The 22,721-nt window shown below is 43.3% G+C and overlaps 1 protein-coding gene across 6 annotated transcripts in view; it reads left to right on the top strand.

The window, feature by feature from the left end:
• The first annotated feature begins 1,004 nt into the window (after window positions 1–1,004).
• Phactr4 (phosphatase and actin regulator 4) overlaps window positions 1,005–22,721 on the top strand; it is a 96,339-nt gene continuing 74,622 nt past the window's right edge. For 3 of the 6 annotated variants that reach the window (XM_070037488.1, XM_070037487.1, XM_070037486.1), the window contains exons 1-2: window positions 1,092–1,120; window positions 16,589–16,642. Coding sequence is in view for 2 of the 6 variants with exons in the window: in XM_070037485.1 (XP_069893586.1) it covers window positions 16,627–16,642 (16 nt within the window). In the remaining 4 variants the exon portion in view is untranslated. Of the gene's footprint in view, window positions 1,121–16,588; window positions 16,643–22,721 lie in introns of all 6 variants that reach the window. The other 3 variants (XM_070037485.1, XM_070037484.1, XM_070037490.1) reach the window with 2 other exon arrangements.

The raw sequence follows: 22,721 nt of genomic DNA, 5'->3' as shown, positions 1-22,721 counted from the left end.
GGCTGGCTTTGAACCTCCATCTTCAGATCTGCTGATAACTAGTATTACAGGGGTAGACACCTGGCTGGATTGTGTTTATTTATTTATGTATTTATTTAATTCATTTTTTTTTTTTGTCCAGTCGTGGGGCCTGAACTCTGGGCCTGGGCGCTGTCCCTCAGCTCTTCACTTGAGCCACAGCGCCACTTCCAGCTTTTTTCTTTTTGCTTATGTGGTGCTAAGGAATCGAACCCAGGGCCTCATGCATGCAAGGCAAGCGCTCTACCACTGAGCCACCTTCCCAGCCCCTGGATTGTGTTTTTGAAAATCAGATTTTTCTCCTGTTTTCCTAGAAGTGTTATAGCTTTAGGTTTTACATTGAGGTCTAATTTAGATGTGACGCAATTGGTTTGGCATCTAGATCCTCTAGCAGAAGTAAGGGAGGTGCTTCTAAGACTTTAGCCTGGAGGCCTGAAATAGTCAACTTTGAGGTGCTGGTTTTTTAGCTATGGAGAAAATGTAAAGGTGTTGAAGCATTGTGGCTGTTGAATGGCCAGACTTGGGTTGGAGGTATCAGTAGTGCTCTCCAGGATTTGTTTTTTGTTTTTTAATGCACAGAACCGTGGGTGGCTTATTTCTAAGATTTTTGCACTTAAATTGGCCCCGAATGTTTTTTTTTCTTTTAGGGAGATTGAATAGTTTGTAAAGCAACACACTGCATCAGCTGCCTTTTGGGGCACTTCCTGGAGCCCAGTATTGAACCTGCATTCCCGAGCCCAGAGATCTTTGCCTTCCTCTGTTCCACGAAAGGCGCCCAAGCCCTCGTCCTCGCAGGGCGCGAGCCGCGCATGCCTAGAAGGGCGGGTGTAGAGCTGGCGGTTTGAAGCTCAGGTTCTGCAGTTCCCGCCATTTTGTCCCGCGGGTCCCAAGGCGAGCCCCTGACCCGTCCGGCTACGGACTACAAGTCCCGTGAGTCTCCGCGGCGCCACTTCCGGCCCTCACTGTCCGGCCCGCTCCCTCTTCTCCCCCCCTCCCAGGGGCCGAGGGCTCTGGCTGCAGCCGGGCGGCCAGAGGCCAGGTAGGATTTCCGGGGGAAACTGCTGTGGAGACTGAGGAGGCTGTGGCAGCGACCTCGAGCCGGGTGAGTTCGGCGAGCGAGGGAAAGTGAATGGCCCTTGCTCTCCGGCCGTGCTCTCGTCCTCGCTAGGGGGTCGCGGCCTGGGCGGGAAAGGGAATGGCCGGGGTGGCCGCGGGGTCTGGCCAGGGCGTGGCGGTCCGGGGCCGCCGCCTCCCTCCTCGGCCCTCCCACCGTGGAGCGGCGGCGCGCGGTGTCTCCGCCCGCGGCTGGGCCGCGCAGGCTCGCCCTCTCCGCCCCCCAGACTCCTGCAGGCCCTTTTGTCTGCGCGGCTTTCGCGTGAAACCCTTTGTGTCCGTGCGTGGAGTCGCCGCTCGGGGTGCGGAGGTCGGCCCGCAGAGCCCCGGCGGGGACCGGCTCCCCTGGGGATCCGGTGGCCGTAACGGGAGCGGGTCAAAGTCCAGTTTTCAAAACGGTTCTCCCGCCCACCTCGGCATTCCCACCGGGCCGAGCGGAGGCTGCGGAGCCAGGCAGTTTCTGTGGAAACCGAGGTTGTTGCCCGGCTCCTCCGTGTCCGCCGCCGGCAGTCCGCGCACGGGCTTCTGCGTTAGGGAACGAATCCGAGAGACGCAGCCTCCGAGCCCCGCTCCTGGAAACCCGAGCGAGCGGACCTGCGGAGCGGGGAGCGGGACACCCCAGAGCGCCCGTGTGCGTGGCATGGCCCCCTCCCGAAACTCGGGGGACAATGAGTGATTCACGGGACAGCGTTCATTGCTTGCAAAGTGACTCCGATACTTCATTCGCTTCCCGAAACGGCGTCCGTCGTTCTGTTTTGTTTTTCGTTCTTTAAACGAAAAAGCCCTTTCACAGAGAGACTTAGGGAGAGAGAGAGAGAGAGCGAGAGCGCAGAAACCACTAAGTTTCTAGAAAGCACGCGCTTTTTCACCAAGTCAAAGTAACAGTTTAGGGGAGGAGAGGTGTTGTATTTCTTATGGAAGCCACGGAATTGCGTGGATGTGTAACAGTGCGTTGCTAGATTTAGCTTACGGTAAAAAAAACACTTGTATATTTTTGTATATTTTTTATTGTTAAAGATACTGTACAGAGGGGTTACACTGCATGAGTTAGGTAAGACACTCCTTTTGAGAAGTAGAGTAATTCGTATTTCAGGTTCCTGGAATGGAGACAGTATATAGATTAAATTTCTACCAAATCCAGCAAGGCAAAGTCCTTTATTTCCTATTAGATTTATTTTGCTATCTCACAATGAAAATGACTTATTCTGAGAATACAAGACTGTGTTAGTAATATTGTATAGGGTTGGGAGGTCCTTCATTGCAAATATTAATTAATTTATTGTGCTGGTGGGGATTGAACCAAGTCTTGCTCATGCTAGGTAAACATGTACTTAGTGCTGCAACTCTAGCTTCAGCTATTACTGAGGTTTGAACTCAGTGCCTGGCACTTCATAGACATAGCACTTGCTAGGCAGCTTAGCAAGTCTTCCAGCTCAGTTTATTTTTGAGAAAGTATCTTGCTAGGTAACATAGGTTAGCCTCAGATTCCAAGTCTTCCTGCCTCACCCTCCTGAATTCTAGGATTACAGGCTTGTCTCACCATATTCCAATCTTGTGTTCAGATTTTTAACAAGTGAGGAATCTTAATGTTTTCCTGTGTAGGCTTCCAAGCAGTAACCACAATTTTAAACTGAATTTTTAAAACAGTCCAAGAAACAGTAGTTGCTATGGAGTAGCTCTTATATGTTCGGGCATGATAATGCTATCAGTGTTACTTTAAACAACAAACGATTGCACACTCTGTATGTTTTGATTCTCACTACAGTTCTGTGGGGTAGTGGTTCTCATTTTACAGCTGATAAAACCTTCCCTCTTATTGTTTAGTGACTTACTCAGGACCATAGAGTTAAACGAGGTAGAAAAGAGCAGAAAAAAAGCCGGGCACCGGTGGCTCATGCCTATAATCCTAGCTACTCAGTTGGCTGAGATCTGAGGATCTCGGTACAAAGACAGCCCGGGCAGGAAAGTCTGTGAGACTTTTACCTCCAATAAACCACTAGACAACTGGAAGGGATGCTGTGGCTCAAGCGGTAGAGCGCTTGCCTTAAGCTGAACAGTGCAGGGACAGTGCCCAAGCTCAGAGTTCAAGCCCCACGACCGACCAAAAAAAAAAAAAAAAAAAGAACTTGCTTGTTCCAAGTCTAATGCTCCTTCCTTTACCTCATATTTAATGCAGGTATTAGTCATACTTCCACAAATAGCTTTTATTTGCTCAGATCTGAGTATGGGAGAAAAGTAATAGAAATATTTTCCAGTCAGAGAAAACTGATTTATAAGGAACTAGAATTCATAGACTCTTTCTTTTCTTGTTTTTTTTCCTTATCGGTCATGGGGCTTGAACTCTGGGCCTGTGCACTGTCCCTCAGCTCTTCAGCTAAAGTACTCTACTACTTGAGCCACAGCGCCACTTCCGGCTTTTTCTGCTTATGTGGTGCTGAGGAATCAAACCCAGGGCCTCACGCATGCAAGGCAAGCACTCTACCACTGAGCCACCTTCCCAGCCTCATAGAGTCTTTAATATTCAGTCTTTTCCATAGGTTATACTGATCACTGGTGCATCATGTTGGCTTGCCATATATAGTTTGATTACCTTATGTCTAGGCAGAATAGCAATTTAATTGAGCCTTGGGGGTGGAAGCCTGGTGAGCTACTCATTTGTGGTTTTAAGTTTTTTTTGTTTTTTGTTTTTTTCTTCCATCTGTCCTACGGCTTGAACTCTGGGCCTGGGCGCTGTCCCTGTGCTCTTCAGCTCAAGGCGAGTGCTTTTCCGCTTGAGGTGGTTTTAAGTTTTGTGAAAAGATTAAAAGGTTTATTAAGATATAGAAGAATATAGGTATACATCTTTTGGCTCCTGAAACATTGAAGACAGAACTCAAATGCATGTGTTTTTTTAGTCAGAGCTTAAGACTTAAGAGTGTTTTATTTTGTTTCTACCTTGAATAAAAACTTTTAATCAATTTCATACCTGCAGGTAAATCTTGGATTTATGACAGTACATGCCATAAATGTGACATAAGAAATAGAAACAGCTTCAACTCCTTTACTTAAATTCTTAGGCAAAATGTATGATATGCCAGCGGAACTGAGTCAATACCATTAATTTAGTCCCTCCCTTTCCTTTTTAATTTTTGAGACAGACTCTTGCCAGGGTGGCCTCAAACTCCTCATCTTCTAGCCTTAGCCTCCCAAATACTGGGATTATAGGCTTCTCTGTAACAGGTAGAAACTTGTTTTTATTCCCTTTTATTATGCCATCATCATGGGAAAGAGCTGTGTGTATGTGAGTATATAAATATATATATGTGACATATGATATTGGCGAATGAACTGGTGGCCTGGAGTTTCCTAGGCGAGTGTTCTCCTACCTGAGCCAGACTCCCATTACTTTTGCTTTTCCCTAGAGGGTCTTTTTTTTTTTTTTTAATTGAGATTCGTTGATTACATAAATTTCATCTATTTCACAGTATTGTGAAGTAGTGATACTTAGTTAAAGTCACAAACACATTTTAACCTTCACAAGGCAAATTGTCATTATCGTGGTCTATAAAATTTGTGAATTCTATGCGCTTTGACAGTATAACTGTTTCTTCCACATCAGGTGACATTTACATTTCTTTCCTCGTGCTTAGTGTAAGCTGTTCCCTCTTTCCCTCTCATTCCCTCCCTCCCATTGCTGCCTTTGAGTTGATTAGTTCATTTTCATCTATGTCCTGTGCAGCTGATGGGCCCCTCTGTTATATGTTTTCCTGTTTCCCTCTGAACTTTGTCTATAGCCTTGACACTCTTTTCTCACTCCTGAGTAGCTGCGATGACAGGGGTACCCCACATCTTATTTTATTTTATTTTTTTGGTCAGTCAGGCTTGAACTTGGGGCCTGGGTGCTGTCCCTCAGCTCTTCAGCTCAAGGCAAGTGCTCCACCACTTGAGCCGCAGCGCCACTTCTGGTTTTCTGGTGGTTTATTGGAGATAAGAGTCTCATGGACTTTTCTGCCCGAGCTGGCTTTGAACTGTGATCCTCAGAGCTCAACCTCCTGAGTAGCTAGGATTACAGGTGTGAGCCACCAGCGCCCAGCTCTGCACATCTTTTTTTTTTTTTTTTTTGAAGTTTGATGGTGGTTGTATTTTTACATGGATGGGGATGAAATAGGCTCTCATAACACCATACAATTTACAATCAATTTAAAACAAATTATCTTTTTCCTATCAAGAGTAACATATTTTAAAAGAGCTTCAGTACTCAAGCTTCAAAAGTGAGTCAAGGATATGTGGAATTGAGCCAAGTAGAGTCCAAGTATGTTGAATGAGAAATTATTCCAGTATATTAGTCTGCACATCTTTTTTGAAAAACTCTTTTTCTCTTGTATTTTTTGCTCTTGGTTTACTTTATTTCCATAGTCATCATTCAGTCATGAATTTGAAAGCCTGTTACATTCTAGGTCCTGTTATGTTCTAGATCTTAAGGACAAATCATTGAAAACTCTTTTCCTTCTTGGGCTTTACAGATTGACAGGGCTGGGAAGGTGGCTCAGTGGTAGAGCGCTTGCCTTGCATGCATGAGGCCCTGGGTTCGATTCGTCAGCACCACATAAGCAAAAAGAAAAAAGCCGGAAGTGGCGCAGTGGCTCAAGTGGTAGAGCACTAGCCTTGAGCTGAAGAGCTGAGGGACAGAGCCCAGGCCCAGAGTTCAGGCCCCACGACCGGACCCCCCAAAAAAACAAAAACAAAAACAAAAACAAAAAAAAACCAGATTGATTACAGCTGAGGAAAGAAGAGGGAAGAATCAGAAAATAAACAATAGAATTCCCTTATTAATTGTGGGTAGCTCATGTAACCTTTCTGTGTCTTGGAGTTTTCTCACCTTTATTGAAAGAATAGTGATTCCTTTCTCTCCTTAACTTTAGAATTGTTTCCAGGAACAAGTAGAATTATATATTTCGTTGTATTATATGCCTAAAATTCTAATTGTAAGTTATTTTTGCTATTACTATTAGAAAAGGAAAAGGTGCACTGGAATAATCTTATAAAGAAGCTTGTTGGGCACTGGTGGCTCAAGCCTGTAATCCTAACTACTCAGGAGGCTGAGATCTAAGGATTGTGGTTCAAAGCCAGCCCAGGCAGGAAAGTCTGTGAGACTCTTAACCTCCAGTTAATCACAGAAAAAGCAGGAAGTGAAACTGTGGCTCAAGTGGTAGAATGCTAGCCTTAGCAAATAGGAGCTCAGAGACAGTGCACAGGCCCAGAGTTCAAGCTCCCCGACTGGTGTGCGCGCACACACACCACACACACACACACACACACACACACACACACACACACACACACACACACACACACACACACACACACACACACACACACACACACACACACACACACACACACACACACACACACACACACACACGCACGCAACTTATAGGAAGGAAAACTGAAAAACTGAGTGGATGGATTCTTTGGTCTAATGGAGAATGAGATGTACCCTTGTAAAAGATGTATGCCTTTTCAAATTATTTGATTTAATTAAAAAAATTTTTGCAGTGCTTGTGAGTTGAACAGTGTTTTGCACTTTTGTTGTACTACAGTTATATCCCCAGCTCCCTCTAGAAAATTGAGAAAAGCAACTTATGCCCAGAAAACAGCATATAAGTAAATATTTACATGTCATATTGGAAAATTGTTGGGCTGGAGGCATAACTTCAGTGGTAGAGTACCAGCCTATTAAGCACGAGACTCTGAGTTCAACCCCTAGTACCACCAAAAAAAAAAAAAAAAAAGGAAAGGAAGTTACAGCTTACAGAGGTGCTCTGGTTTCTTGGATTAGGTAGTTGAAGGTAAAATGGTTGCTGAAGGAACTGGTTGCTAAGTAGGATTCCAAATGCTTTGCCAAACCAGGTGCCACATTTATAATCTTAGCTATTCATTAGTAGGCTGAGATCTGAAGATCACAATTTGAAGCTAGCCCTATTTTGTGTGCTGGTTCTGGTACTTGAACTCAGGGCCTGGGTGTTGTACCTGAGCCACCTCTCTCTCTCTCTCTCTCTCTGTTTCTCTCTCTCTCTCTCTCTCTCTCTCTCTCTCTCTCTCTCTCTCTCTCTCTCTCTCTCTCTGTTTCTCTCTCTCTCTTTCTGGTCCATTGTGGGGCTTGAACTCTGGGCCTGGGCGCTGTCCCTCAGCTCCAGCTCAAGGCTGGCATGCTACCACTTGAATCATAGCTCTACTTCTGGTTTTCTGATGGTTTATTGGAAGTAAAGAGTCTCACAGACTTTCCTGCCCAGGCTGGCTTTGAACCGTGAGCCTCAGATCTCAGCTTCCTGAGTAGCTAGAATTACTGGTGCCTAGCCCTTTCTTCTTCTTCTTCTTCTTCCTCTTCTTCTTCTTCCTCCTCCTCCTCTTCCTCCTGCTGCTGCTGCTCCTCCTCCTCCTCTTCTTCCTCCTCCTTCTCCTTCTCCTTTTTTTTTTTGTCGGTCATGGGGCTTGAACTCTGGGCTTGGGTGTTGTCCCTCAGCTCTTCAGCTCAAGGCGAGTGTTCTACCACTTGAGCTACAGCGCCACTTCCTTTCTCCTTCTTTTTTATTGTGGGGCTTGAGCTTAGGGCCTCAGTGCTGTCCCTGGGCCTTTACTTTTTTTTTTTTAATTTATTTTTTAATCATGGGGCTTGAGCTCAGGCCTGGGTGCTGTTCCTGGGTTTACTCCTCAGCACCAAAATCAAAAAAGATAAATAAATAAAGGAAGGAAAAAAGGATGGATGGGATGGGAGAGATTTGAAGTGTGTGTGAATGTGTGATGAAATCCTGAGCCTTTTGTGTGCTAAGTCAGCATTTTATTATACGAGTCCATAGGTGTGACACTTGAAGGGAAAGTTGCCAGGAGAGGAGCATATCAGTTGATAGGTACAAGAGAACAGGTAGATAGTGAAGAAGTCTTAAGAAAAAATAGAATCAAAAGCTCATGGAGTCCTAGAGTTATAGCTTAGTGGTAGAACACTTGCCTGAAGAAAGTTCTGGAGTGATCCTCACCACTAAAAAACAAACAAAAAATTCATGAAGAAGTGAACTTTGAAATGGAAAAGGGTGGGAGAAGATATAGTTGGAAATGGTAGAGATAAAAGATAAAATAGGCCAGGAGCCAGTGGTTCATGCCTGTAATCCTAGCTGCTCAGGAGGCTGAGATCTGAGGATCATGGTTGGAAGCCAGCCCAGGCAGAAAAGTCCCCGTGAGACTCTTCAATTAACCACTCAAAACCCAGAAGTGGAGCTGTGGTTCAAGTAGTAGAGCGCTAGTTTTTTGCCAGTTCTGGGGCTTGAACTCAGAGCTTGTGTACTGTCCCTCAGTTGTTTTTTTTTTTTTGCTCAAGGCTTACACACTCCGCCACATGAGCCACAGTGCCACTTCTGGCTTTTTCTGTTTATGTGGTACTGAGGGCTTATGCATGGTAGGCCAGTACTCTATCACTAAGCCACATTCCCAGCCAGAGCACAACTCTTGCACACAAAGAGGCTCAGGGACAGCACCCAGGCCCTAGTTCAAGCCCCACAACCACAAAAAAGAAAAAAAAAAAAAAACTAAAGTAGGATCACCTGTTGCCAATTGCTTGTTTGTGTGTACCCAGATGCATTTATATTATTTTATTTAATAATTTTTTTTCCCTTGAGCTCTTTGAGCCAGAGTAGCACTTCTGATTTTCTGGTGGTTAATTGGAGATAAGTCTTATAGACTTTCCTGCCTGAGCTGGCTTTGAACCATGATCCTCAGTTCTCAGCCTCCTGAGTTGCTAGGGTTACAGGTGTGAGAACCAGCACTTGACTTATTTAATAATTCTGTGGAGTCGGCATCCTCACTTAACAGATGAAGAGGTTATAATTTAACTGGGCCAGGCTGTATGGCTCATGCCTGTAATCCAAGCTATTTGAGGGCTGAGATTGGGAGCCAGGTCTTTATGCTAGCTAGCTAAGCAGGTGCTTAAGTCACAGACCCAACTCGTAGGTTTTAATTTTCCTTTTTTTTTTTTCTTTATGTGTATGTATACACTTAGTACTGAGTCTTCAACTCAGGATGTGAACATTGTCCCTGAGCTTTTTCACTCAAGACTGATGTTCTGCCACTTGACCACAGCTTTATTTCCAGCTTTTTTGCAGTTAATTAGAGATAAGAGTCTTATGGACTTTCCTGCCTGCATTGGCTTTAGATCTCAGTCTCCTGAGTAGCTAGGATTACAGGCATGAGGCACTGGCACCCAGCAGTTTTAATTGTTTTTGAGTAGGGTCTTAAATATATACCTGGGATGCCCTTAACCATGATCTTTTTTTTTTTTTTTTAAATTTTATTTTATTTTATTTGAGAACATACTGTACAGAGGGGCTACAATTACATGGGACCATGATCTTCTTAGCTGAGTGATAGAGTACTTACCTAGCATCCTTCTCTTCCCCCCAAAAAAAGAAAGGAGAGAAACATCTTAGAATGTCTTATTAAGAAACTGAATGGTAGCCGGCGGCCGGTGGCTCAGGCCTGTAATCCTAGCTACTCAGGAGGCACAGATCTGAGGATCAAGGTTCAAAGCCAGCCGGGGCAGGAAAGTCTGTGAGACTCTTATCTCCAATAAACCACTAGAAAACTGCACGTGGCACTGTAGCTCAAGTAGTAGAGCACTTGCCTTGAGCTGAAGAGCGCAGGGACAGCGCCCAAGCCAAGTTCAAGCCCCACGACTGACCAAAAACAAAAAACAAACAAAAACAAAACTGAATGGTAAGTTGGGCACTGGTGGCTCATGCCTGTATTCTTTTTTTGTTGTTGTTGGTGGTGGTCATGGGGCTTGAACTCTGGGCCTGGGTGCTGTCCTTGGGCTCTTCAGCTCAAGGTGAGAGCTCTACCACTTGAGCCACAGTGCCACTTTTAGTTTTCGAGTGGTTTATTGGAGATCAGTCTCAGGGACTTTCCTGCCCAGGCTGGCTTTGAACCTTGATCCTCAGATCTCAGCCTCCTGAGTAGCAAGGATAACAGGCGTGAGCCACGGGTGCCTGGCTTCATGCATATATCCTTAAGGGGGATGAGATCTGAGAATGTTAGTTTAAGGCTAGCCTGAGCTGGAAAGTCCATGAAACTCTTATCTCTAATAAATCACAAAAAAAGCCACAGTATCACTATGGCTCAAATGGTAGAGTGCTATCCTTGAGCAAAAGGAGCCACGGATAGTGCCCAGGCCCAGAGTTCAAGCCCCAGGACTGGCAAAAATAAAAAAAATAAAAAATAAATAAAACAAGCCTGTTGAAATTATTTTAAGAAAGGGAAGTAGGATGAGGGAGAGTAATATGGGGATGAAGTTGATGCATTCTGGAAATTTCACAAACTCCCTTGTAAAAGTAATGTATATTAGGGGCTGGGAAATTGGCTCAGTGGTAGAGTGCTTGCCTTGCACTCATGAGGCCCTGGGTTTGATTCCTCAGCACCACATAGGTAGAAAAAGCCAGAAGTGGCACTGTGGTTCAAGTGGTAGAGCTCTAGCCTTGAGCTGAAGAGCTGAGGAATAGCGCCTAGGCCCAGAGTTCAGGCCCTACAGCCAACCAAAAAAAAAAAAAAAAAAAAACATTAAAAAAAAACCAACCAAAAAAACCCCTAATGTATATTAATTTTTTAAAAAAGGGAAAAAATTTACTGACTAAAAGAACTCAGTCTGAGAATGTGGCTTATTGGTAGAGTGCTTGCCTAATATGCATGAAGCCCTGGGTTCAATTCCTCAGTTGCACATAAACAGAAAAGGCCGGAAGTAGAGCTGTTGCTCAAGTGGTAGAGTGCTAGCCTTGAGCAAAGAAGCTCAAGGAAAATGCCCAGGTCCTGAGGTCAAGCCCCAGGATTGGCCAAAAATAAAAACAAAAAAACAAAAAAACTCATTTTTTACTGAATAAATCAACAGGTTAGATTCAAGTATTAATCACACTTGAAAGTGATCAGCATTTTGTCCCCAAAGGATTAGGAATATGTGTATGTATATGTATATATACATATATATATGTATACACATATCTATTTGTTTGTTAAAAGTGTTTGAGGACAGCATTAGGCAAAGTCCTCTATCAATTGACCCTCAGCCCTTTTATTTTTATTTTTTTTTCTGTTACCAAGAGGCTCTTAGCTCATTTGGCTCACTTTGGCCATGACTCAGCCAGCTTTTTGCTGATTTATTTTTTGAATTGGAATCTCATGGACTTTTCTGCCCTGGCTAGTTTCAAACCATTTTCCACATCTCAGACTCCTAGGATGAGCCACCAGCTGGTTATAAGCCACCAGCACCCAACCCTCCAGACATTTCTTGTATTAAATCTAGCTAAAGGCATACCAGGTGTTCCTTGTATCTTGTTTCTTCAATATCCTGTTAGTTACAAAGGTCATATGATCAACACTATTCAATTTTTTTTTTTTTTTTGCCAGTCCTGGGGCTTGAACTCCTGGACACTGTCCCTGAGCTTCTTTTGCTCAAGGCTAGCACTCTACCACTTGAGCAACAGCACCACTTCCGGCTTTTTCTGTTTATGTGCAACTAAGGAATCAAACCCAGGGCTTCATGCATGTAGGCAAGCACTCTACAACTAAACCACATTCCCAGCCCAACAGTATTGAGTGTGGAAGGAACTACTCACATGTATTTATCCTGGGAAGCAAAAATCACTGGTGTCTACATTGGAGGTTATACTTCCATATTGACCTTTCTTTGGCTTGTAGGGTTTACTAACCACTGTGTGAACTTTTGGAGTTCAAAGGCACCAGTGAAAATGACCATTCTGGGAAAAGTAGTACATATTTCTTTCTTTCTTTTTCTTTTTTTTGTCAGATAAGAGATAAGAGTCTTAGGGACTTTCTAGCCTGAGCTGACTTTGAACTGAGATCCTCAGATTTCAGCCTTCTGAGTAGCTAGGATTACAAGTGTGAGCCACTGGCACCCAGCTGGCTATGCATGTCTTTTTTTATTAGCTTATATTAGTTATACAGGCAGGGAGGGGTGATTTTATTGTTGTATCTCCACACCTGTTTCTACTGTATTCTAATTAATTTTACCCCGCTTTCAAACTCCTTGCCCTCTTTTCCCTAAATAGCATTTCTAACAGTTTTCTTTGTTCCATTTTCTTTCTTTTCTTTTCTTTTTTTTTTTGTCAGTCGTGGGGCTTGAACTCTGGGCCTGGGTGCTGTCCGTCAGCTCTTCAGCTCAAGACGAGTGCTCTACCGCTTGAGCCACAGCGCTACTTCTGGTTTTCTAGTGCTTTATTGGAGATAGGAATCTCATGGTTGTTCCTGCCCAGGCTGGCTTTGAACCTCAATCCTCAGATCTCAGCCTCCTGAGTAGCTAAGATTACAGGTGCAAGCTACCAACACATGCTCATATTTCAAACTTTTTTTTTTTTTTGCCAGTCCTGGGGCTTGAACTGAGCACTGTCCCTGAGCTGCTTTTGCTTAAGGCTGTCACTCTACCACTTGAGTCACAGTACCACTTTTGGCTTTTTCTGTTTATGTGACTGAGAATTGAATGCATGTTTCATGCCTGCTAGGCAAGCACTCTATCACTAAGCCATCCAGACATTTTTTTTGTCAGTCGTGGGGCTTGAACTCTGGGTCTGGGTGCTGTCCATGAGTTCTTTAGCTTAAGGCTAGCTCTCTATCACTTGAGTCACAGTGCCACTTCCAGTTTTCTAGTGGTTAATTGGAGATAAGAGTCTCTAGGACTTTTCTGCCCAGATTTGCTTTGAACCGTGATCCCCAGATCTGTCTCCTCAGTAGCTAGGATTACAGGCATAGCCACCAGGGTCTGGCCAAAATCGTTCTTTCTTTCCCTTCAACATTTCCATTGTTATGTATGAAGAGTTTTATCGTTGATGTTTGAGATGTGTGTATTCTAACTTTGTTTCACAGAGCAATCTGGATTATATAAAATCATAAAAGATTGAACATAGGTTATCTCATCCCATCTTCCTGATTTTTTTTTTTTTTTTTTTTTTGGTCCGGTCGTGGGGCCTGAACTCTGGGCCTGGGCACTGTCCTTCAGCTCTTCAGCTCAAGGCTAGTGCTCTACCACTTGAGCCACAGCGCCAGTTCCGCTTTTTTCTTTTTTGCTTATGTGGTGCTGAGGAATCAAACACAGGGCCTCATGCATGCAAGGCAAGCGCTCTACCACTGAGCCACCTTCCCAGCCCCATCTTCCTGATTTTTTATTTTATTAAACTTTTTTTTTTTTTGAGCCTGGAGCTGATAGCTCATGCCTAGCTCCTCAGGGGGTGGAGATCTGAGGATTACAGTTTGAATCTAGCCCAGGCAGAAATGTCTGTGAGACTCTCATCTCCAATTAACCACCAAAAAGCCAGAAATGTCACTGTGGCTCAAATGGTAGAGTGTTAGCCCTGGGCAAAAGAAACTCAGGGACAGCAGCCCTGAGTGCAAGCCCCAGGACTAGCATTTTATTTTTATTTTTATTTTTTTAATTTTATTTTGCTTTCTTGTTTGCTTTTTGTTTGTTTTGGGACAGTGTCACTGTGAATCTTAGTCTGTCCTTAAACTCAAGATCCCTGTGTCTCAGCCTTCCATGTCTGGCTTCTGCTAAGATTTTATTGAGTTTCTTGGATGGAATTTCATTGCTTAAATTCTTCTCTTTGGTATGTTTGTATTCCAGAGTTCTTTATAGCTTTGTTTGTCTACATTCATTTTTCTTTCTGTGCTTCGGACTGGGTAATTTCAATTGACCCACCTTTGAGTTTTCTGATGCATTCTTTTGTCCGCTCAAACCTACTTTGAGCCTGTCTTATTAAAGCTTTAATTGAAGTTATTTTACTTTTTTATTTTCTTTCTCTGCTTTTTTATCTTCTTTTCTTCCTTATTGGGTCTCAGTATGTAGCCTAAGTAGGCCTTGAAATTGTGATCTTTCTGCCTTCCAACTACCAATTGCTGGGATTGCAGACATGGACTGCAATGTTTAGACAGTGCTTTTGTTTCTGTTTTATAGTTTATCTCTATTGATGTTCTCCATTGTTAAGAAGTATTGATATTCTGTGTTTGATGAGTTCTCAGACTTTTTTGTTTTATTTTGTTTTGTATTTTTTTTAATTGTAAAAATACTGTACAGAGGGGTTACAATTACATGGGCAAGATAATGAGTATATTTCTTATCAAGCATTGAGACTTTTTTATTGTCAGTCGTGGGGCTTGAACTCTAGGCCTGGGTGCTGCCCTTCAGCTCTTTCTTTAGCTCAAGGTTAGCGTTCTACCACTTGAGCCATAGCACCACTTCTGGTTTTCTGGTGGTTTATTAGAGATAAGCAACTCATGGATTTTCCTGCCTGGGCTGGCTTTGAACTGTGATCCTCAGATCTCTCCTCCTGAGTAGCTAGTATTACAGACATGAGCAACTGATACCTGGCTGAGTTCTCAGACTTTTAAAAAATGGTTTTGAAAGCCAGACATCAGTGGCTCACATCTAGAGTCTTGGGTACTTAGGAGACTTAGATCTGCAGATAGATGTGTGAAGCCAGCTGGATAGGAAGATCTGTGACTTTTATCTCCAATTAACTACCAAAAAGCTGGAAGTGTGGCTGTACCAAGTGGTAGACATCTAGCCTTGAGCAGAAATGCTCAGGGACAGGGATGGGACAGTGGCTCAGTGGTAGAGCGCTTGCCTTGCATGCATGAGGCCCTGGGTTGGATTCCTCAGCACCACATAAGCAGAAAAACCTGCAAGTGGTGAAGTGGTGCTGTGGCTCAAGTGGTAGTGCCCTAGCCTTAAGTTGAAAAGCTGAGGGACAGTGCCCAGTCTGAGTTCAGGCCCCACGACTGGCAAAAAAAAGAAAGAAAAAAAAAGAAACGCTCAGGAATAGCACCCAGGCTCTGAGTTCAAGCCCTAGGAGCAGCACCAAAAAGAAAAGAAAAGGTCTTGACACGATTTCCTTCAGTTCTTTTTGTGGTGATAGGAATCAAACATATAACCTCATGTTAGACAGACCTTATACTACTAAGCTACACATACAATGCTCCTTTAATTTTTTGAATTTTTGATAGCAATATATTTAAAATCATCAAGGATTCCAAAAATAGTGTTGACTACTTTTTTGCGGGAGGAGGGGCAAGGAATCATGGTGCTTGAACTCAGAGCCTGGGTCCTGTCCCTGAGCTCTTTTGCTCAAGGCTAACACTTTACTACTTTGAGCCAGAGCACCACTTCCAGTTTTCTGGGGGTTAATTGGAAATAAGAGCTTCATGGATTTTCCTGCCAGGGCTGGCTTTGAAGCATGATCCTTAGATCTCAGCCTCCAGAGTAGCTAGGATTATAGGTGTAAGCCACTAGTTCCTGACTTACTGACAATTCCCCCCACTCTCCAAAATACTTGCTATACTTTCCTGCTTATTTGTGTATCATGACTTTTTTTTTTTTTTTTTTGGTCGTTATGGGGCTTGAACTCAGGGGTTTTCTGCTCAAGGGTAGTGTTCTACTACTTTGAGCCACAGCTCTACTTCTGGTTTTCTGGTGGCTAATTGGATATAAGAATCTGAGAGTTCAGGGGCTGGGAAGGTGGCTCAGTGGTAGAGCGCTTGCCTTGCATGCATGAGGCCCTGTGTTTGATTCCTCAGTACCACATAAGCAAAAAGAAAAAAGCCGGAAGTGGTGCTGTGGCTCAAGTGGTAGAGCGCTAGCCTTGAGCTGAAGAGCTGAGGGACAGTGCCCAGGCCCAGAGTTCAGGCCCCACGACCGGATCCAAAAAAAAGAAAAAAAAAGAGTCTGAGAGTTTATAAGATATAAGAGGGCTGGGACTGTGACATAGGAGTACCTCAGTACCACATAAACAGAAAAAAAAAAAAAAAAAACCAGAAATGGCACTGTGGCTCAAGTTGTAGAGTGCTAGCTTAAGCAAAAGAAGCGTAGGGACAGTGCCCAGGCCTACGTTGAAGCCCCAGGACTGGCAAAAAAAAAAGTCTCATGGACTTTTCTGCCCAGGTTGGCTTTGAGCTGTTCTCCTTAGATGTTTGCTTCCTGGTTAGCTAGGATTACAGGCATGAGCTACCAGTGCTCAGCCATGTTCTTTTTTTAACTTGGCATTTAAAATAATATAATGTGGAAGTAGATATGTAGCTCAAGTGGTACAATGCCAGCCTTGAGCTAAAAAAGCCAAAGGAGGGCTGGGAAGTTGGCTCAGTGGTAGAGTGCTTGCCTTGCATAGATGAAGCCCTGGGTTCAATCCTCAGCACCACATAAGCAGAAAGAAAAAAGCCGGAAGTGGTGCTGTGGCTCAAGTGGTAGAGCGTTAGCCTTGAGCTGAAGAACTGAGGGACAGTGCTCAGGCCCAGAGTTCAAGCCCCAGGACGGGGGGGGGGGGGGCAGGGTCGGGGAGCCAAAGGAGAGCCTTGAGTTAAAGCCCCAGTATATATCAGGATATATATGGTGGTAGATTTTACATTTTCACCATTATTTACCTTTTTCTCTTTTTAGAAACTATACCCTACCCTCATAAATTGGTTCATAGTGGCATGGAAGCTCAATTTGGTGAGTATTACCTGTAATTTTCTTTATTTTATTATTAATTTACTTTATTGCTATTATAGAGGTGATGTATAGAGGGATTACAATTACATGAGTCAAAGGAGTACATTTCTTTGCGTATAGTGTCTTCTGTTCCATCATTTTCTCCCAGTCCCTGCCTCCTGTCTCTATCCATGAGTTGTTTGCATTCATCAGTGTTACCTGTATTTTTCTTAGTAAAAATATTAGTGTTTTATCCTCATATTTGTGAAAGCCTTGAGAGTACAGTAAATTTTTTTTCTTTTTTAAGCTTTGTATTTACAATAAAAAAATTTTCAAGTTCTCCCTTCCAAAATATACGTATAGGCAGAAATTTAATGTTCAGTCTCAAACCACTTTGGTAACTTTGAATTATTTACCTCTTGCCTGATTTAATGTCAGAATTAAGGATAATTATTACTGGGTGTTATTTAGGCAAAATATAATGGATTTGGATTAACCAATAATTTTTTTTTGCTCACAGCTAGCACTCAACCACTTGAGTCACAGTGCCACTTCTGGCTTTTCTGTTTATGTGGTGCTGAGGACTGGAACCCTCGCTTCATATATGCTAGACAAGCACTGTACCACTAAGCCTCATTCCCAGCCCACCAATAACTTTTATAATGGAGATAATCTTGGAAAAAATTGATGCAAATAATACAAGAAGTAGAAATAATCAGTGGTAGAGCGCTTGCCTTGCATGCCTGAGGCCCTGGGTTCGATTCCTCAATACCACACAACCAAAAAGAAAAAAGCCAGAAGTGCTGTGGCTTAAGTGGTAGAGCACTAGCCTTGAGCTGAAGAGCTGAGGGACAGCGCCCAGGCCCAGAGTTCAGGCCCCAAGACCGGACCCAAAAACAAATTAAAAAAAAAAAAAAAAGTAGAAATAAGACAATGGTACTGCTGGCCTGTTTCCATTTCAGGTTACTGTTTGCATGTAGGCTCAATGAGCTCATCACCTTTTTTTTTTTTTTTTGGGCAGTCATAAGGCTTGAATTCTGAGCTGGGCGTTGTCCCTGAGCTCTTCAGCTCAAGATTAGCACTCTGCCACTTGAGCCTCAGAGCCACTACTGGTTTTCTGGTGGCTTATTGGAGATAAGAGTCTCACAGACTTTCCTGCCTGGGCTGGCTTTGAACAGTGTTCCTCATATCTCAGCCTCCTGAGTAGCTAGAATTTATCACCTTTTCAATTTATGTAAGATCCCCAGACAAAAACAAAAATTAACTAAATAGTATTTTAAAGCATTGTTTTTATAAGTCCTGTATTTTAAAAGTAAATAATTTTTTTCATGTTCAGTATGCTACTTTTTAGAATAGTAGTTCTCTCTCTTTTTTTTTTTTTGCTTTTAGCAGCTATTTATACTGTTAAGTAGAATTGAACTTCCCTGCAAGTTTTCATTTACAAAGTTTATATCTATTGATATTTGCTGTATTATACAGTAAGCTTGACTCAGAGAGACAAACATATGTTTTCTCATATGTGGAAGCTACATCTAAAATACAACTAGTCATGATAATATGCAAAGGACTTAATTCATTTACTAACAAATTGACTAAAGAAGGGTATACTTATGGGAGGAATCCAAATGCATAACTCCTGTGAACAACTAAAGTACTGCTTATTAAAACAAATACCAGGAAACAAATACTTCTGAAAGGAAACACAAGAATGCAGGTAGGGCCGGGCACCGATGGCTCCCGCCTGTAATCCTAGCTACTCAGGAGGCTGAGATCTGAGGATTGCAGTTCAAAGTCCCAGGCAGGAAACTCCGTGAAACTCTTATCTCCAATAAACCACCAGAAAACTGGAAGTGGCACTGTAGCTCAAGTGGTAGAGTGCTCATCTTGAGCTGAAGAGCTCAGGCCCAGAGTTCAAGCCCCACGACCAAAAAAAAAAAAAAATGCAGGTAGGTGAGCAAATACAGTCATTATATTTAATATATACTATATTAAAGATGAATTGTAACTTCTGGGTAGGGAAAGGAGGGGGAAATGTGAGAAAACAAAGGAAAGGGTGACATTGTCCAAGAAGCACTGTGCTCATAACTGACTTGTGGAATTGTAACCCCTTTGTACAACTACTTACTGTTAATAAAAAAGAGTAAGCCTGGGAAATTTTATTCTTTTTGTGTGTGTGTGTGTGCCAGTCCGAGGGCTTGAACTCAGGTCCTAGGTATTGTTCTTGAGCTTTTTCGCTCAAGGCTAGTTCTTGAGCCACAGCTCTATGTCAGGCTTTAAAATGGTTAATTGGAGATGAGTCTTATAGAGGGGCTGGGAAGGTGGCTCAGTGGTAGAATCCTTGCCTTGCGTGCATAAGCCCTGGGTTCAGTTCCTCAGCACCACATACACAGAAAAAGCCGGAAGTGGTGCTATGGCTCAAGTGGAAGAGTGCTCACCTTGAGCTGAAGAACTAAGGGACAGTACCCAGGACTAGAGTTCAGTCCCCACGACCAAAAAAAAAAACAACTCTTACAGACTTTTCTTTTTCTTTCTTTCTTTTTTTTTTTTTTTTGTCGGTAGTGGGGCTTGAACTCTGGGCCTGGGCGCTGTCCCTCAGCTCTTCAGCTCAAGGTGAGTGCTCTGCCACTTGAGCTACAGCGCCACTTCCGGTTTTCTGGTGGTTTATTGGAGATAGGAGTCTCACGGTCTCTCCTGCCCGGGCTGGCTTTGAACTGCGATCCTCAGATCTCAGCCTCCTGAGTAGCTAGGATTACAGGCGTGAGCCACCAGTGCCCAGCTCTTACAGACTTTTCTGACCAGACTGGCTTTAAGTTAAGCAGTGACATTCAGATCTCAAGCCTCCTGAGTAGTTAGGATTACAGGCTTGAGCCACCACCCCCTGCCTTTTTTTTCTTCTTTTAGCAGTACTGTGGGTGAATCAAGAGTTTCTTGCTTAGTTAGGCAGATATTCTACCACTGAGCCCATGCTCCCTGCTCTGTCAATGAGATCATTGGTGTGAACACTAGTGTGAACACTAGAGGGCAGTCTGTACTTTGTTGACAGGTTCTTTTTTTTTTTTTTGGTTGGTTAATTGGAGATAAAGAGTCTCATGGACTTTCCTGGCTTTGAACCAGGATCCTTAGATCTCTGCCCCCTGAGTAGCTAGAATTACAGGTGTGAGCCACCGACGTCCAGCTAGCAAGTTAATTTTTGAAGAAAATATTTGACAAAATTGGTTAATTGACTATTTAGTAGCATTGTGAAAAATTTTAAAGACTGTATCCATATGCAGAAGTAAAGCTGTGGCTTCTTCAGTGGCAGAGCACCACCCTTGAACAAAAAAAAACAAGCAAGAACATGAAACCCTGAGTTCAAGCCCTAATACAAACACAAAAACAAAAACAAAAGTAAAAAGGACATGTCCATGTGGCAGACTGGAATATTGCACGATAACTCCAAAGTTTTTCACTGGAAACTTGAATTTCTTTTAACTGACATCTGTATCTCACCTTATTATTATTTTTTTTTTGTTGGTCGTGGGGCCTGAAGTCTGAACCTGGGCGCTGTCCCTCAGCTCTTCAGTTCAAGGCTAGCGCTCTATCATTTGAGCCACAGCGTCACTTCCTTTTTTTTTCTGCTTATGTTGTGCTGAGGAATGGAACCCAAGGCCTCATGCATGCGAGGCAAGCACTCTACCACTGAGCCACCTTCCCAGCCCTTTAAAGTACAAGTTTAATATTCCTAACTCATAATATGAAATGCGCCAAGTCTGAGTGCAAGCTTGATACAATTGAAAAATTCTACCTCAACTAAGAATGAAATGAGTCACAATCTAAACATAAGAGCACCAAAAATATTCTAGCTATGTGTTTAAGGTGTATTTCAAATATAAATGAATCTTATGTTTATACTTTAGCCACAACCACAAAATAGCTCATTCTGTATATGTAAATGCTCCAAAAACAAAGCTTTTTTTTGGTTGTGAGGTTTGGACTTAGTGCCTGGGCACTGCCCCTGAGGTCTTTTGGCTTAAGTCTAGGGCTCTACCACTTTGAGCCATAGCTCCTCTTCTGGTTTCAGGTGTTTAATTGGAGATAAGTGTCTCATGGACTTTCTTGCCCTGCTTGGCGGGGGTGGGGGATGGGGTGGGGTGGTGGTGGTGGTGGTGGTGGTGGTGGTGGTGGTGATGATGACTTCAAACCATAATTCTCAGACCTTAGCCTCCTGCATAACTAGGATTCCAGGCATGAGCCACCAGTACCCGGCTACAAACTTTCTATCCCAAGTATTTTGGATACAAGATATTCAATCTGTATAACCTAGATTTAAATACCTTGTAATGAATTAAATTATTATTAAGCTAATTAAGTTAAACTGAAAAAATATTTTTGAGACAGACTTACAGTACAGCCCAAGTTGGCCGCAAACCCACAGTCCTTCTGCCTCAGCCTCCTGAGTGTTGATTATACATTTGTACTACCTTGAAATGAATTACACTGAAGTGTAAAAGTGAGACTTGCTTTTGAAGTTGGCTAGAAAATGAAAGATCCTTTAAAAAATACTTTTTTTGTGCCAGTACTTGGGCTTGAACCCACGATCCAGGCTTCTCCCTGACCTTTTTGCTCAAGGCTGGTGCTTTACCACTTGAGCCGTATCTCTGCTTCTGCCATTTTTGGTAGTTCGGTAGAGAGATTATAGCAGTTCAGTAGAGAGTATTATAGCAGGGTGCTGGTGGCTCACTGTAGGCCCTCCTTTCTCCCTTCCCCCTCTGCTGGGGATTGACTCCAGGGCCTTACTATTGCTATGCAAATACTCTACCACTGAACTACAACCCCAGCCTTTAGTGGGAAATTTCTTTTACCCATCTAGTTCTAACAGACCTAAGGTCTCTAGTACTTTACCTACATGGATATTTGCTTACTTATTATATAATAATTAAAAATAATTTGTTAATATCAATATCAATCTCATCAGAAAGATCTTTACTGAGGGGCTGGACGGGTGACTTAGTGGTAGAGTGCATGCCTTGCAAGCATGAGGCCCTGGGTTCGATTCCTCAGCACCACATAAGCAGAAAAAAAAGCCGGAAGTGGCGCTGGGGCTCAAGTGATAGAGCGCTAGCCTTGAGCTGAAGAGCTGAGGGACAGTGCCCAGGCCCAGAGTTCAGGCTCCATGACCAACAAAAAAAGGAAAAGGAAAGAAAAGAAAGATCTTTACTGAGCCAGTTGCTGGTAGCCTACTCCTGTAATCTTAGCTACTCAGGAAGCTGAGATCTGAGCATCATGGTTTAAAGCCTGCCATTTGTTTGACTCTTAACTCCAATTAACCACCCCCAAACCCTAATTAGAGCTTGAGCCTTGAGCAAAAAAGCTCAGGGACAGCACCCAGGCCCTGAGTTCAAGCCCTACAATCAACCCTCCCCCCCAAAAAAAGGAAGTCTTTACTGAGACACTTCATATTTATCCTGGGTATAAAATTTTCAAAGTTCTAATTTTCACTTGAAAACTTGAATTATAACTGACTACAAATATTGGTTTCTTAGTGAAAAATTTACTTTTGAGGAAAGGTCAAATAGTTACTTTTTTTTGTCAGTGTTGGGGCTTGAACTCAGGGCCTGGGTGCTATACCTGAGCCTTTTGTGCTCAAGGCTAGCACTCTACCTCTTGAGCCAGTGCCCCACTTCTGGATTTTTCGGAGTAGTTTTTTTTGTTTTTTGGACTGGTTGTGGGGCCTGAACTCTGGGCCTGGGCGCTGTCCCTCAGCTCGTCAGCTCAAGGCTAGCGCTCTACCATTTGAGCTACAGTGCCACCTCCGGCTTTTTTCTTATGTGGTGCTGAGGAATCAAACCCAGGGCTTCAGGCATGCAAGGCAAGTGCTCTACCACTGAGCCACCTTCCCAGTCCATCGGAGTAGTTTTTGGAGATAAGTGTTTCACAGACTTTCCTGCTAGTCTGTCATGGAACCACAATCCTCAGATCTCAGCCTCCTGAGTAGTTAGGATTACAGGGGTCAGCTACCAATGCCCAGCTAGTTTATCATTCTTTTGAATAGAAATGGTATTTTATGAGGCAAACTAGTTCAGCTTGCAACTCAGTAACATAGTGCCTTACAATGAATTTG

This window comes from Dipodomys merriami, unplaced genomic scaffold (genome assembly GCF_024711535.1).
Source record: "Dipodomys merriami isolate MVZ:Mamm:240054 unplaced genomic scaffold, mDipMer1.0.p SCAF_28, whole genome shotgun sequence".
Lineage (NCBI taxonomy): Eukaryota > Metazoa > Chordata > Mammalia > Rodentia > Heteromyidae > Dipodomys > Dipodomys merriami.
The sequence above is the reverse complement of the archived record's forward strand: the minus strand, read 5'-3'. Positions and strand labels throughout refer to the sequence as shown.